At 40.1% G+C, this 15457-nt stretch overlaps 2 protein-coding genes across 3 annotated transcripts; both read right to left on the reverse strand.

Annotated features, from left to right (window-relative positions):
- Positions 1-5297: 5297 nt before the first annotated feature.
- On the reverse strand, positions 5298-7518 carry LOC147856115 (uncharacterized). Its single transcript, XM_087329207.1, has 3 exons — positions 7072-7518; positions 6837-6953; positions 5298-5479 (listed from the first exon to the last, which is right to left on the reverse strand). Exons 1-3 carry the CDS (start codon positions 7483-7485, stop codon positions 5399-5401), a joined length of 612 nt encoding a protein of 203 aa, XP_087185333.1. The 5' UTR covers positions 7486-7518; the 3' UTR covers positions 5298-5398.
- A 1127-nt stretch (positions 7519-8645) lies between these two features.
- On the reverse strand, positions 8646-13780 carry LOC147856116 (uncharacterized). 2 transcript variants are annotated; one of them, XM_087329204.1, is made up of 13 exons: positions 13609-13780; positions 13248-13529; positions 13062-13151; positions 11441-11506; positions 11302-11367; positions 11145-11230; positions 10578-10623; positions 10447-10501; positions 10280-10356; positions 9761-10207; positions 9572-9676; positions 9380-9493; positions 8646-9080 (listed from the first exon to the last, which is right to left on the reverse strand). In XM_087329204.1, exons 2-13 carry the CDS (start codon positions 13287-13289, stop codon positions 8979-8981), a joined length of 1296 nt encoding a protein of 431 aa, XP_087185330.1. In that variant the 5' UTR covers positions 13290-13529; positions 13609-13780; the 3' UTR covers positions 8646-8978. The 2 variants fall into 2 exon arrangements, with proteins under 2 accessions (XP_087185330.1, XP_087185331.1); XM_087329205.1 differs by having other exon boundaries at positions 13248-13780.
- Between the last annotated feature and the right edge of the window lie 1677 nt (positions 13781-15457).

The raw sequence follows: 15457 nt of genomic DNA on the forward strand, positions 1-15457 counted from the left end.
TGACTGCTCATAAATGAGCATCGACTCTTACTCCCAAAACTATTCCTTACGAGGAATATCTCTCTAACGGCGTTTCGGTTTACGCACCAATACGGCCTTCCTACGCATCGGTCTACATACCGGTTTCCAACCGATCCGGCCTAACCGATCGGTCCCAACTGATCCGGTCCTCAGCTTGCTCAGCCGATCTGGCCGATGTTGAGCTTGTCTCTCAACATTTACCAATTATTTAGTACTAACAGTATCGAAAGGACTGACGTTTTTTGTGGCAAAAAACTATACTTTTCTGGTACACCGTAATGTGCTGCAACCTCGGACGCATGCACCACTCCTGTGATGGCCAAAGAAGACGAATGCAAACCGGACACCGAAGCGCTCATGGAGCTCCGTAGGGCGCAGGACGCATTTGAACGAGAGATGGAGATTTCTGGACGGGTCATGACGTCGGCATTAGAAGAAATCAATGTCGGAACCACCAAAGAACCGTGACCACTCTCAATTGCGAAGGATTTACCGCCTTCCGAGAAGATGGCCCTGATCGAACTACTACGGGAGTATAAAGATGTGTTCGCATGGTCACACAAAGACATGAAAGGGCTGGATCTGAAATTTTACCAACACCAGATCGACCTCTCGACAGACGTGAAGCTAGTCCAACAACATCGATATTGAATGAGCCCGAACTACGCAGATAAACTTTTAAAAATCGGATTCAATCGATCTGTCAGAAAGGCAACCTAGCTGCGTCTAATCGTCGTAGTGTCGAAGAAAAACAGAAAAATCCGCGTACGCATTGACTATAGGAAATTGAATGTGGTTACACTAACCGACACATTTCCCCTACCATTCACGAATGGGGTGCTGGACGTAGTGGTCGGCCACGAAATGTACAGCTTCTTAGATAGCTTTAGTGGCTACAACCATATTCGCATCCATTTGGATGATCGGGAGAAGATGGCGTTCGTAATAGACTAGGGTGTATTTGTAGCAGTCGTGATGATGTTCGGGCTCAAAACCGTGCCGACAACATTTCTACACATCATCATGGAAATTTTCAACGAATACATACCCCCCTTTATGCAGGTCTTCCTCGATGATTTTGCAATTTATAGCGTGCGAACAAACCACCTTCGCCATTTACGGGTATGTTTGGAACGATGCCAATCGGCGAGGCTTAGCCTCAATCCGGCCAAGTGCGTGGTCGGCGTTACAAGTGCCACGCTCCTCGGCCATATAGTAAGTCGCGAAGGCATTGCGGTTGACCTAGGGAAAATCAAGGCGATCATCGAAGCACTGGCCCCGAAGAATGTCAAAGCCCTGAGTCGAATCCTCGGACAAATCTGATGGCATAGTTGGATGTTGCGCTACCTAGTTGATTTCGCGACACCTCTACATGCGGCAATGCATCGTCCGCCATTCCAATGGACAGAAATAGAGGACAAAGCATACATGGCCGTTAAGGTAATGCTAACACAAGCACCAGTTGTCCAACCACCGGACTGGACGCGGCCATTTCACGCGTTTGTCGATGCGTTGGACATCGCAATCGTCAATGCTCTCATGCAATTGACCGAGCCGAACTGGTATCGGTTGGTCTATTATTCGAGCTAAAAACTTTCGACTGCTGAACGGAACTACTCCACTACCGAACAGGAAGCCCTAGGGATGGTCTACAACATAAACAAATTTTGACACTACCTATTGGGTCGGAAGTTCGTGTTTCATGTGGATCATCCGGCCCTCTTATACCTTGTCTCCAAACAGTCGCTCACAGGAAGCTGGCTAGACGGATGTTGTTCATGCAAGAGTTCGAATTTGAAATTCAGCATCGGCCAGGAACTCAACACCTGTAGCGAACTACTTAAGCCGCGTCAAGAATGGAGAAGACACCATAGGTGGTGATGACGATTTTCCGGACAGTGGAATATTATGAATTTCGGCCACAGAGGCCGAAGCGGAAACAATGCCGCCAGAGGACAAATGGCTCGAAGAGATGAGTCATTTCTTGACTACCAGATTGCCTCCCCCGCAGATGCGGAGAGATGAAAAGAAGCGTTCGGCAATCTACATCCGGATTTTTTGTCTATTAGAGACAATGCGTCGATGTGTCCAAAGCGACGAAAAGGTGACGATACTACGGGAAGCGCACTGCGGCATTACCGACGAACATTACGTTGGGGAGTCGATAGCTCAGAAATTCTGGCAGAGTGGCCTCTGTTGGCCAACTACACAAAAGGATGCGAAGACATATTGTCAACAGTGTGATCTTTGCCAACGAATGGGCCAGCCAACGGAACACACCCGAATGTTGCACCAACCAGTGCTACCCTTGGAACCTTTCAAGAAATGGGTCCTAGATTTTGTCAACCCTTTCACCCCAACAACAACGCATACTAGAAATTGATACATCCTCGTGGCCATGGATTATTGCACAAAATGGGTGGAGGCAACGGCACTTAGCGACAACACAGCAGCTTCAACGGCGAAATTCTTGTACAAAACCATCTGGTGCCGTTTCGGTTGTCCCATAGAGCTAATTAGCGATCAAGGGAGGCATTTTATGAACAAGGTGGTACGCGAATTAACGAATCATTACGTGGTCATACACAAGAAGAGTACCCCCTACTACCCCCAAGCAAATGGACTAGCGGAATTGTCGAACAAAACTTTACAGAACATTCTAAAGAAAATCATCAACGAGAATCGGGTAGACTGGGATATAAAGCTCCAAAACGCACTCTAGGCATATCGTACGAGCTTCAAGACAAGTACCCAGTCGACGACATTCCGACTAGCGTTCAAACTAGAGGCTATGATGCCAATCGAATTTCGGGTTCCGAGTCTTCACATACAAGTCCGTGAACATTTGTTTGAAAATGTGTCGGAGCAAGTCTAGCTCCAACAGCTTTTGGAACTTGGCGAAGATCATATCGTCAGCATGGCGAACTTGGAGCAAAAGAAAAGACGGTGCAAGGCCTTTGTCGATAGGCATCAAAAAGGCAAAGAAAAGGACTTTGAAATCGACAAAGTCGTATTAGTGTTCCAAACATGCATGGGGCAGATGAACGGAAAACTTCGATTTCGATGGACCGGACCGTACTGGATCACAAATATCAAAAACGGCACTTTCGAACTCAGGATGCTAGCTGAAGAAGTCTTGCCCAACAAAGTCAACGGATTCCGGCTAAAACCATATTTGGGGCCCACGCCACCAAACCCATTTTCGAAAAAGCTGGACACACTAACTGCCGAATCACTCCCTGCCAAAAGCAACTTTGCAAGATTGACCCCACTCTCTCTAAATCGAGGGGAAGTTAATGAACCATTATTGTACCATGATTGTAAATTACCATTTTACTCGAAAAAAAGAAAAGAAAAAAAGGGGCATTCAAACATATTTAAAGCCTTTTATTTAAAACCTTTTACATGCAGACATGCAGTCCAAGAAAGGCAATTAAGTACTCATTCACACGCGTGGCAATGGCTCGATGAATCTTGATCAAGGACCTCTCTCGCCCCTCGTCACAAAAAGAAGAACGTAGCGTCTTCTCTCACATTTCTCACACAGATGAATGCAGATGGAAGTTAATTCTAATACACCTTAGTTGGAATTGGGAAGACAATGTATGTTGGCCACTCCATGAGATGTGAGTGTCTCCATTGGAGTTCGTTTTGTCTTACATCATTGGCCCATGTGGAACTACATACAAGGCATTAATGGTATCTCTAATGTGCTTAATGAGGATAGGCACGTGCTAAGTTTCCAAGATGTGCCATAATTTACTCTTGTGCCAACACTAGAGGCATCACATAGGCTCTTTCATTGGGAATTAAAGAATAGTAACATAAGTGTTTGCATGTATGGTTATCAGCTCAACTCATAACATTTACATGTTACTTCTCCCATCTCCTTGGGTTCAAGAGCATGCAATGAAACTACAGAAATGGTGGAAGACTAGACATCCTACACTTCGAAAATCAGCTTTGCTACTTAAACAAAGGGTGTTCTTGTGGCAATGTTAATTTGTGTATACTTTTGGTTGGATTCCACTTACAAAAAAGGAGAACTAGTCATTCTCTTTGTTTGCAATTTCATTGAGAATCAACAACACTATTTTTTGTGTATGTGGTTGAGGTGAAAAAATAAAGAAAAAAAGGAGAGGGTGTAAATACTCATAGGTGTTTTTTGGATCCTTCTAATAATCTTTTTTTGGGAAATACTCAAAGTGTTTTGCATGATTTGAAGGCACTTGAACACGCTCACAATACTCAAGTGACCCAAGTATTTCCTAGGTGATCATAATAGAGTGTTATAGTGTGAATGGACCTTTATAAATGTACAAATAGAGAGTTCTTGGACGTTTATACTCAACCCCCACTAGTGTAGCTTGCCAATAATTGTCTAAATCTACAATGTATGAAAATGTCCTTGTACCAAATCCCTTATTAATGCTTTCAATATGTTACAACCTTCTCGTCAGCATGGATATTCCGTTTTAGGTCTCATAAGCATTTTTAATGAGTTCCTCCATGTTAACCATTGGCATGCTCTGGGATGGAGATCCCATTTCATTTATTCTAGTTGGGACCATATCTCATTGACAAACCTCTTTCTTTAGGATTTGCCACCTTGAAATAGGCCATCCATGGTTGGTTGCTACAGATGTCACTAAAACTCATAATTGATTTGCAAGACTTGATGACATGCTCATTCTCTTTTTGTTGTATCTACAAACTGTTCTTCAAGTCTTCATACTACTCAATCCTTGAGTAGCCCATCCACACCAACACAATTTTCTAGTTGTATACCAAGTTGCATCCTTCCTTCTTGGTCAAATGACCTCAAGAGAAACAGTACCACAACCATCCTTTCATCTTGCCCCATACTCTTCCTTATCAAGCTCCCTAAAATTCCATAGATTATTATTATCTATTTTGCAATTTCTAAAACGTCCAATAGCTCTATCACTGGATCATCAAGTGAAAATAATGTCTTAAATCTCGTGTAAATGTAAGCAAAGACAAGTCAAATCTAGATTTTTCATGGAATCAATGATGTCAATAGGTGATCAAGCTGTTCTTGGAGATACAAGTTCCCTAATAGTAACTTATGATTTTGAAGCTCCCACAATGAGATGATAGAGAAAATTGCTTAGAACTGTAAATCAATTGAAGGAATGTACGAAAATTGAGACAATGTCAATGATGACGATTTCAAACTATTATCATATGCTTCAACCTTTCCGTCTCAAAAACCCCTATCTTTAATCTCCCTATCCTTATTAAGTAGACATATGTCGTTTAAAATTTCAATAATCAACTTCTAATTGGCTTCATAATACATTCTGATATCATACAACTTCTGAAAGAAATTCAACTTTGAGAAGAGAAAACTGGTTTAATCATAGAATCCATCTTCCTGATCTTGCTCCCTTGCTGCCTTATTTGCAAGATCGATTGATTTGAACCATAAAAATGCCTGTTCAAAAACATTCAGATAATTGTCAGATTTCACAGGCAACTTCCCATATAGCAACATTTCTATGAGAAAGATGACATCCAGCAAGTTCATGAATATGTACAAAAGATCGGTTGTTATTGAAATTTGATCACATAGTTTTCAGATTTCCAGAAATGTCAACAAAAGGTTTCCAGATTTCCAGAAGAATCATCAACAGAAGCTTTAAATAACAAATGCTTGGTTGAGGATCACTACGTTTTAATATATTTATGTTCACCTATATAAGGTTCCTTTATCAAGGTTTGATTGAGCATCCATCATCCACTACAGATTTTGAATATCTTCCAAAACACTACATTTCGTTTAACAAATTTTAGCAGGTTTTTCTCTTTAAAGCTGCTAAATCTGGAAAAAAAACTTGAATTGCCATGAGAATTAAGAATTTTAAGAATGTCTAAACAACTATAAAAGCTCTCCAGATTGTTGGGTAAAAGTAATATTACAAAAACAATTCATGAGCATCTAACAACGCAAGCATTCTCTAGTTTCTAGCAGAGCGGTAAAAAGGCCATTTAGCATTTTCGTTACATAATGCTACTAACTGTTAGTAGCAATAGGCTAGGTTTGTTTGAGAATTGACTCAAAAAATTACCGAATGATTATATGTCATACATAAATTTACCACCACAGTTGTTTTAAACACCACCCACTTATGCTAGTTGTCCTAAAACTGTTGGCTCTCTTTGCATCCATATCAATCATAAGGGTGATCTGGTTTGATTTAGATTAAGAATTAATTTGTTTAAACTTGGTACTCCCAGGATGTATTCAGTCCAATTCACACACGAGTTTACTGGCCTTCCCTGGTCCTACCTCATGTGTTTAACCCACTTATGTTCTTACTCGTTCGTGTCTTCTTATCTTCTATCACAATTAGTGTGAGCTTGTCTTTTGCTATCCAGACACATTCAGTGATGTCCTTATAAAGTAAAATATCCTAAAAGGAATTGAATAGAGATTTCATACAAATATATGTATATGTATATGTATAGAGATTACTGAAACCTCAACTTCTTTGTCCATTTGACTACTGAAACCTTTTTATCCTAAAACAGAACCAATATCTTTATGTAATTTACTATTGAAACCTTTGTCTCGAATAAATAACACATAGATTTCTTTGTGCATTTTAATCTTCATTGATTACTTAAACGAATGACTGATCTAGCGTGGAGAACCTCAATCTCTTTGTGCATTTTAGTATTGAAACCTTTGCATTGAATAAATATCATGAGCATGTATTTTGCTTTTCGAAGAGGATCAAATTCTTTGTGCATTTTACTACAGAAACCTTCAACAGTTACAAAGCACTCACAGCAGTAGGGAGGCCAGTGATCGCGAAGAAGCCAAGGATTGGGGTGTAGAGAGCGTCATCAGGAAAGATGACACCAAAGATGGGTTTCTTGTTGGTGTACTCGAAGATGGAGCCGATCTGAATTAGAAGCAGGAAAACAAGAACAATGATGAATGGGCAAAAATGAAGGGAGAACATGACAAAAGAAGAAGAAGACGAAGAAACATGATAAGAAAGGAAGGAAGAGGGAGATTACCGCAGCTATGGCGACGATGCTGGAGGCAAGGAGGTAGAAATAGAAAGGTATTTCGAACCCTGGATTGGCCAAGGCGGGGTCTTTCTTGTCCCACGGCAGTGGCTCCGTGGATCCAGGCTGAGCCCAAGAAGGAGATTGTTTAAGTTCTCCATCTTTCTGATTCCCAGAGGAAGGAGAAGGAGAAGACGAAGATGGCGATGGAGATGGCGATGATGATGATGACGATGAGGGCTCAGAAGAAGAGCTGTCGCTCTGTGCTCGAGATAAGTGAAGAGTGAAGGGTTGCTTCTTCTTGGCCGCGGCCCTCGGAAGAAGAAGGATGTTGCCATGGCTCCGCCTGAGAGGCTCTGAAATGGGTGTCATCCATAAGGGGCAGTGGGAGGAGGAGGTTCCTGATACCATCGCCACAGCCATGGCCTCTCTCCCACCACAGTCCAAGCCTTTCAAAAGAATATGTACATATATACCAGACATGTATGTGTTCTTTGTTTATCTCCCAGAAAATCCCACAGGACAAAAAACACACACAAACTCTCTCTCTCTCTCTCTCTCTCTCTCGGGTCGGTTGGTCCGCCATTGGTCCCTCTCTTGTCCAGTCGGTTGGTCGGTCATTGGTTCCTCTCTTGTCTCATGTAGACTCTCGAAGTCTCAACGGTTCTTCACAGTCCATCCTATTGTACCTACTCATTCCGACCCCATCCCGCCTCTATCAGCAACTGCTGCTGCTGAAAACAGTCTGTCTTATACCCATCCCAAGTCATTTCTTCCATATGCTTTGTCTTGTGATTTCCCCAACCTCCTCTTTTAACCTTTAAACACACACCCTAATCCCAATCCCAAGTCTTACAATAGAGATGCCTTGGAAGATTAAGCACGGAGCTGATCCCAGAAACAAATGAATAGTTGAAAAGCAAAAGGATGGGCAGAAGCTAAACAAGAAAGATAGGGATTTCAAATAGATAAGCATGCTCCTCTTATCTAATATTGCTGTTTCATGACCGTCACTCTGTAATTTCAATCTCAATTCACCCTCCCTCTTTACCTCTCCTATGCAATCAGTTTCCTATGGAAATGTGAGACAGATATCACCCTCAAAGTCTTGGCCTTCAGGCATTCATATCTTTACTCCACGACACAGAACACCATATCCTCTCAGCATCTGAAACCTCTTGCATTCTTTGGAAAACGACATGCATTCAAATATCATTATTTTCTGGGCATACTTTTCTAATAAACCCTGTCCCTTTATTTTGACTTTATTTAAGATGAATAGATTAAGAAAATAGTATCCAATAGCTTCCTGTAATCTTGTTGTATATTTATTGTTAATCCAATTGTCACATCTCATTTTTTCACTTCTTCCCATTTTCTCCATCTCTATCAATACACATATATTTATTGAGAATTTAACACGTATTTGTGAAACTTCCAATATATCATATGCACTGAATACAATTCAACTCGTATTTTGCAATTCAACATCATGTTCATGGCAATTTATATGTCATTCTATCCAACATGCCCATCTTATCGATCAATTGAGAACTAGCAAAGATTTATCAGATGACCAGAAATGACCAAAATAAGCGATTTATGAAAATAGGAGAGCTGAACTCTGCACAAGCAATTTGAAGTCATCCCAAACATGTGGGACAGACGCATAGCCAACTATCAGAAAAGCATCCGATGGTTTGGTGAAATTCCAGTATGTATGAATACATTAAAGAACAACAAAGACTAAGGATTGACACAGTAGATTGTGTATATTCTTGTATAGCTCAAGGCTTTTTCCTGAGAATCTCCAGCTCAATATATGTTTTTGAACAGACCGTAACCAGACCAATACCTGCCCTTGGTAATTGATCAAGACAGAACTTCTGTCACTATCCTTGACAAGGGTTACATGATCAGTATGGTCTATAACGAAAATCCCTTGATGGCCTATCAGAATCCAAGATAGGCCCACCCCCACCACCTCCACCATAAGACCCACCGCCACCACCACCCCACTGCAAATAGAAAAGAACATATAAGAACCACATTTATTGAATACACTGCCAATTTCATATTTGCTATAAGAATTTAAACAATCCCAATTTCCAAATCCAACTAATCCAAATTGTCTTTATTTGATAGTGTCAATTTCTGTGTCTTTATCTATTTATATCTTCGAATTAAAGTACTAAGTACATAATTTCTACAATGCCATTAAATTTTTAATTGACTTGCTTCCAACACAGTTTAAAAACCAGCTTAAAAAATCAAGGGTTTAGGATGATGTAAAGAATGGCATGCAGACAACATATACCGGGCGGTAAAAGTCTAAGCTGTTCCCTGGGTAAGCAGATGCCGCAGAGCCACCACCTAAGTAGGCATCGCCAGGGCCCGCATCATCCGGAGGTGATGCTCTATCCACTGCAATCTGTTTATAACTGATTTTTTACCACATTATCTTGAAAATAGATGGATCGATGCATAATCGAGGAAAAACAATCCCAACCTCATGGCCTAGGAGTTCATGAGGCCTGCGACACACTCGTTCAGCTGGACCTTCATCTGTAAAAGTTACGAAGGCAAAACCACGATGCCCTGATCTCTTTGGGTCCTGTACATTATATATCTTTTAACATAATTACATAAAACAAAACCACATATATACTTAACATTCTATAAATAGTTACAAACTCACCTTTGGAAGAAAAACATCCAACACCCGTCCAAAATTTCCAAAATACTGGCGTAAGTCATCAGAAGTGACCCCTGATGGAAGCCTACCAACAAAGATCTTATTCCTAGCACCTCCACCAGAAGGTGGAGAACCTGGATTGTAGCTAGTGGAACGACCTTTGGCAACGGTGTCCCCACCGCCATAACTACCACTAGGAGGCAAGCTCGACCAACTTCCCCCTGCATACCGGCTAGAGCCATAATCACCACCATAAGAGTAATCATAGGCATCATAAGGAGATATTCCTCCATAACCTCCGTAGCGAGGCACTCCTGCACTTGCAGCTATGTAAGGACTATAGGCTCCATATGCAGCACCTCCATATTCTCTATCATAGTATTTCGCTGAATAGTCACTTCTTCCAGGGTAATAATCATTCCTAGCTGAAGATTTACTGCCTCCTTCATCCTACAATAGTGAATCCAATTCCATTTAGATCACCTATCTTAGCAACTAATCTTCATGATTCAAGACAGTTACCTTTGCCGTTGCTTCATCAACTGCCACTGTTGATCCTCCAATCTCATGGGTTTGTGCCATCACCTTAGAGACAGATTCTAATACAGGAGAAGAATTATATTGGGTAAGGACAGATAATATTGATGCCACTTCTTTATACAGAACAGACATGATATTCAGACATTTACCAGGATCCTCAAATGTGATAAATCCGATGCCTCGGTGAGATCTTGTTCCAGACTCCTGAACAGATGATTCCATAAATTTAGGATTATTTTATCTAAAAATATTCTCCGCAAAATATTTCCCACAATGTTACCTTTGGCATGTAGATATCTGTGATGGTTCCAAATTCCTCAAAGTATCTAGAAACAAGTGTGTAATTACATTTTAAAATTGATGAGACAATAGATAATCAAGGAGCATAATAAAAATAGAAATCATAAACAATAAACACATTTACCAGAAGAAGAAAATAAAGTTTTGACACAATTTTTTATGGATATGATGCTTTAGATACCATAGAAAACACAATACAATATCATATTTTTAGATCTACTGAGATAAGATCACACATTAGAATATACACCAGAGACCCCGACAATTAAGTGCACACCTCCAGAAACAGAATATAACTTTACAAATGGAATGGACAAAGGCTCACGTTAAAACTTAACTGTAGATGCATGCTCATATAAAACCACTGCACCAAGTTTCTCTAATTATATTTACATTTAAATTTGCCCTTTATCTATAAGGATGTTGCTATACACCATATCTGTTTGCCTAGAAATTAGGATTAACATAGCAATGGATACATTCCACAGCTTTCAGTGTTAACGATTGAGCATTTTTCAGCATCATCAATTTTAGCTAATCTTCTTACTTTCTAAACTCGTCTTCAGACACTTTGTGTGGTATCCTTGCAACAAAAATCCGAGTGATCTTCTTTGCTGGGTTTTTCATATCCTCCTACAGATAATTACATTAGTAAATAAAATGAAGCCATGCGAATTAACATACTAGATAGAAACAATGTACACCTTGGGAGTTGCAACTTTCACTTCCAGTTCACGTCCATTTATTGTGTGCCTAGCTGCCAGGGCTTTCTGAACCATCACAACAGGAACAATCCCCATTAATAAATGAATGGAACAAGACAATAAAACAAAAATGTAATACCTCTGAACTTTCAGATGTTGAAAATGTAACATATCCAAATCCTCGAGATCGGCCTGTTCTACGATCCTGCACAGCACAAGATTTAAGTAATGTGGAAATACAATCCCATTGGTTATAGCGAGTTATGTTCTAAAGTAAGAATATAATAAGGATAACAAAGATAGATAAATAAGAAAGGAGAGATAGAAAGAAGGGTGCCAATCCACCCGACCACCGCCAAGCGAAGGGATCGAGACGGACTCGAGCCTCGATGGGCATCCCATACCACCACCGTGGCATCGAGTCGTACCTGTTGCTAGCGCACTCGCTACAAGAGTTGACCCACCACAATGATGGAGTCTCGACGTAGCCGATAATGTTCTAAATGAGGGTATCTAGGCCTCATATTTATAGCCAGACCTAAGGCCCCCAGGCAAGTTCACACTTGGCCGAATGGGTTGTCCCTATCCCAAGGATTAAAAGTAATCCTTTCCTTCTTTACACTCTCATTTAACCCTCACACTTTTACCACATGTTTAGAATACTACGGTAAAAACTTACCACGGTATATGGTCATGCCCATAACATCGCACGTGATAGTTTACTCATGAATAAACTTAAACAATAGCTATAAGCTATTACTAATCAAAGTGAATAACACAAAAGGCAAAGTTTGCTAATCAACAACACGAGAAGCAGAGCCCAAATCCTGGACAAGATGTCATTTAATTCATAATCACAGCAATTGGACAACAGAATAATGAGTAGAGCATCATACCACATACAAATGTCATTAGAAAGGCAGCATACATTTGAATACTATCAGCTTCAGGCATAATGTGCTTGCTAAACAATCTTTTGAGAGCAACTTCCAGAGTGCGATTTTCTCGTAGGCATTAATAGAACTCAAATTTTGCACACCAAAGCGATTCTTAAAGAGCCTTCATTGTGGGATTAATGTTCCAATATCATAAGCATTCATAGAAATAAGATTTTTCACGCCAAAGCAATGATTAAAGAGCCTTCATCGTTGATTAAAGATCCATTACCTCGTCTCTACACATCCAGAATAAATAATGAGTAGAGATATTTATTTCCTAGTAACTCTACAGGATCAGCCAGAAACAATAGGAATCTAAGATACACGGTGAGAGAGAGAGAGATAAATCTCACACTGATAACTACAACTCTGGATGGGCAAGATATAAGAGTCAACATGAACTCCTTTAAGATCGTATATTCAATGTCTAGGTTGATCATATGATTACTAGTTTCTGGATCATGTACCAGTACAGTAGTCTAAGGTTGTTCATTTTCATCATTAGTTCTGGATCATACGTCAATGACTATGTTGTTCATTTCATCACTAGTTCTGGATCATACATCAATGTCTAGGTTGTTAATTTCATCACTAGTGACTGTTTGTGTGTCTGTGTGTGCCAGAGTAGGTGGTTTCCTTTAAAGATAAGACATACGAATTCCACATTCTTGCTAGAATACAATGATAAAAAGATGCAGAATGTCTACAGTACACTTTCCTGGTATAGGATAGAGTATTCTTCTCTATACTGACTCTTAAGAGAAGAGAGAACAAATGAATAAATGAGGAGAAAAACTGAAAGATATAGATCTGAGCACTTACCCTCATGACAACAACATCATCGAGGCTTCCATATTTGTTCATGTACTGCCGAAGTCCATCAGTATTAACGTCCCATGGGATTCCAAGAATCTATGAAACCCCAAGAAGAGAAATAAAAAACCCAATTTAGGCTTGACAGAGAGGAGGGAATAGGAGAAAAGAACAATGTTTTCACTGTGATCTTACCACTAGTTTCCGGTTCCCAAGCTCTAGCCGAGTATCAGCCATCGTACCGAAACAATATATATATATATGTATGTATATACTGTAAACAGAAGAATCTTTCAAAGGCTCTCTCTCAGACCCAAGTCCACTCTTCTTTCTTTCTTTCTTTCTTAATTATTATTTCCTTCTCCTTCCTTCCTTTTTAATCCTTCCCATCACTCTCCCAAAAACACTCTTTGGTCTTCTGCTGTTTGTTTCTTTCTTTCTTTCTTTCTTTCTTCCTCACCCTCAAGCTCTTCCTCCCTGCAAAAAAATGCCTATAGCTCAAGCTCAATTCCTTATCAAACTCATCAGACACCCCAAAATCACAATCCCTCTCAACCTTTTGAAGCGTCTGGCTCATCGCCATCGCCAACGCCATCCTCAAAGCTCGAACCTCAGACAGAAAGAAAGAAAATAAAATAATAACCGTAATATTCCGTCTGTTAATCGAAAAACACGTAGATCTCTTCGGAAAACCTCCGCGAAAAGAAAAACAAATAAACAGAATCCTAGAATGTAAGAAAAAGCCGATGGAGGCCTAAGGGGGGGGGGGGGGGGGGGAGGGAGGAGATCGGATTGAGCTCTGGAAACCCTAACCGTATCTCTGGGAGTACTTTCCCACCTTATCTCTGATTAGCGATGGCAGATCAAAGAGGCTGTCTGAGCTTTTTTTTGTCTTGTCCACTGCTGATGGGTGCGTGCGTTAGGGTTAGAACTTTAGAACTTAGGGAAGGGAGAAGTTCTTGGGATTCCTTTTGCTTGTTGCTAGCAGGGCTGTCTGTCTGTGTTCACACTTGTCGGGACAAAGAAGCCAAATCTGGCTGTTTGCTTGGAATACATACATAATAAGGATGGCATAGAGACGAAGAAGCCAAATCGCTCTCTATCCATTCCGTATCATCTCCTTCTTCCGCATTACGATTACGTTACATTACGTATCGCAAGTCTAGCTTCTCTCGAGAGGCCATACATACATACATATATGTATAAATACATACATACTTTGATGTATATTGCACATGTGTATGCATACATACCATACCATACCATACATAATATACTAACTTCCGATGTTGCTAACTCAGCGAGTGTAGGGCGACGCACGAAACGCAGCTTGGGTGGCTCTACACGCATGATTCGTCAATGGTCTCGATAATCGGCAAGCATCCCACTTTCTGTCAGAAAGCCTGTCAAAGGTTTGAGTTCACATACAGCTTCTCCGAGTAATGTGTGAGCATTGTTTCGACAAACCCCAATTTGAAAAAAGGGGTTGTGAAATGGACATTTCTTAATGAATTTTAACTTTAGTTGGTTTTGTGTCTTATTCTTCGATTCATACTATACCAATACATTCCCAACTAAGAAGCAATATGTACCACGCTATAATACGCGCATAGTGCCAAAGAGTTTCCTTCCTCAAGATCCTGTATCTACTAGAGCATATTCATTATTACCATATTTAAATCACATTCACCCACATGTGATGTAACAACTATGATTTTTCTTAAGGAAAAATTCATTAATGGAAGAGAACCAAGATTTTGGTAAATTGATATATTGACGACACACAAATTTATGATAGTAGTATAAATCCACCACGTAACTTTTTATTCCTATTTGACACATTTATTCTAGGATGTTAATTCATAGGTAAAAATGACATTCTACCAAGACCCTTAAAGAATGAAGTATGTCTCTCTAGCAATGGCTTGTACTACATCCTTGCTATGAGTCTACCATCATAAGTACGACTTATCAAAGTTGTCACCCTACCGGTTTTGGGGGATTGCAAGTGCCCATTTTAGGGAGACCTCCCCTCCACCTTGGGGAAATTTACAAATGTAACGAATTATGATTCATTCTTGATTCAACGAATGGGCCATCAATATAGTATACATGGTGTGTTGGTCTCAAGATCATATAATGATATACTTGTTTCTTCTAAAGCAACGTTGTAGTTGATGGAAAGGACAAAACCCTATGGCCATCAATTGAATAGATTAACTTACGATACAATACTAGAGCCCAACCAATAATGAAATATCATTTAGCCTAAGGTAAAATTATAGAGGATTTGTCTTTATTATACCTAAATCTTTACATAATATAATGGCAAACTATTTATTTTCCCTCACTCTTTCCTACACAAAACTGATGTTGTGTTCACCATATGCCTACTCTCATGTCAA

This window comes from Azolla caroliniana, unplaced genomic scaffold (assembly GCF_043228905.1).
Source record: "Azolla caroliniana isolate FFs.n. ecotype wild unplaced genomic scaffold, voAzoCaro1.0.p SCAF_13, whole genome shotgun sequence".
NCBI lineage: Eukaryota > Viridiplantae > Streptophyta > Polypodiopsida > Salviniales > Salviniaceae > Azolla > Azolla caroliniana.

Bases quoted from the DNA above. Each gene is read 5' to 3' on its own strand.
- LOC147856115 (XM_087329207.1), bottom strand. From the start codon at position 7,485: ATGGCTGTGGCGATGGTATCAGGAACCTCCTCCTCCCACTGCCCCTTA. The intron at 6,954-7,071 runs GTAATCTCCCTC...CTTCTAATTCAG, and splicing joins GCATCGTCGCCATAGCTGCG to ATCGGCTCCATCTTCGAGTA. The intron at 5,480-6,836 runs GTGAGTGCTTTG...GTTTTTGAACAG, and splicing joins TCACTGGCCTCCCTACTGCT to GCATTTTTATGGTTCAAATC.
- LOC147856116 (XM_087329204.1), bottom strand. From the start codon at position 13,289: ATGGCTGATACTCGGCTAGAGCTTGGGAACCGGAAACTAGTG. The intron at 11,368-11,440 runs GTATTACATTTT...GTGATGGTTCAG, and splicing joins CAACATCTGAAAGTTCAGAG to AAAGCCCTGGCAGCTAGGCA. The intron at 10,624-11,144 runs GTAAGAAGATTA...ACTTGTTTCTAG, and splicing joins TCTGAAGACGAGTTTAGAAA to ATACTTTGAGGAATTTGGAA.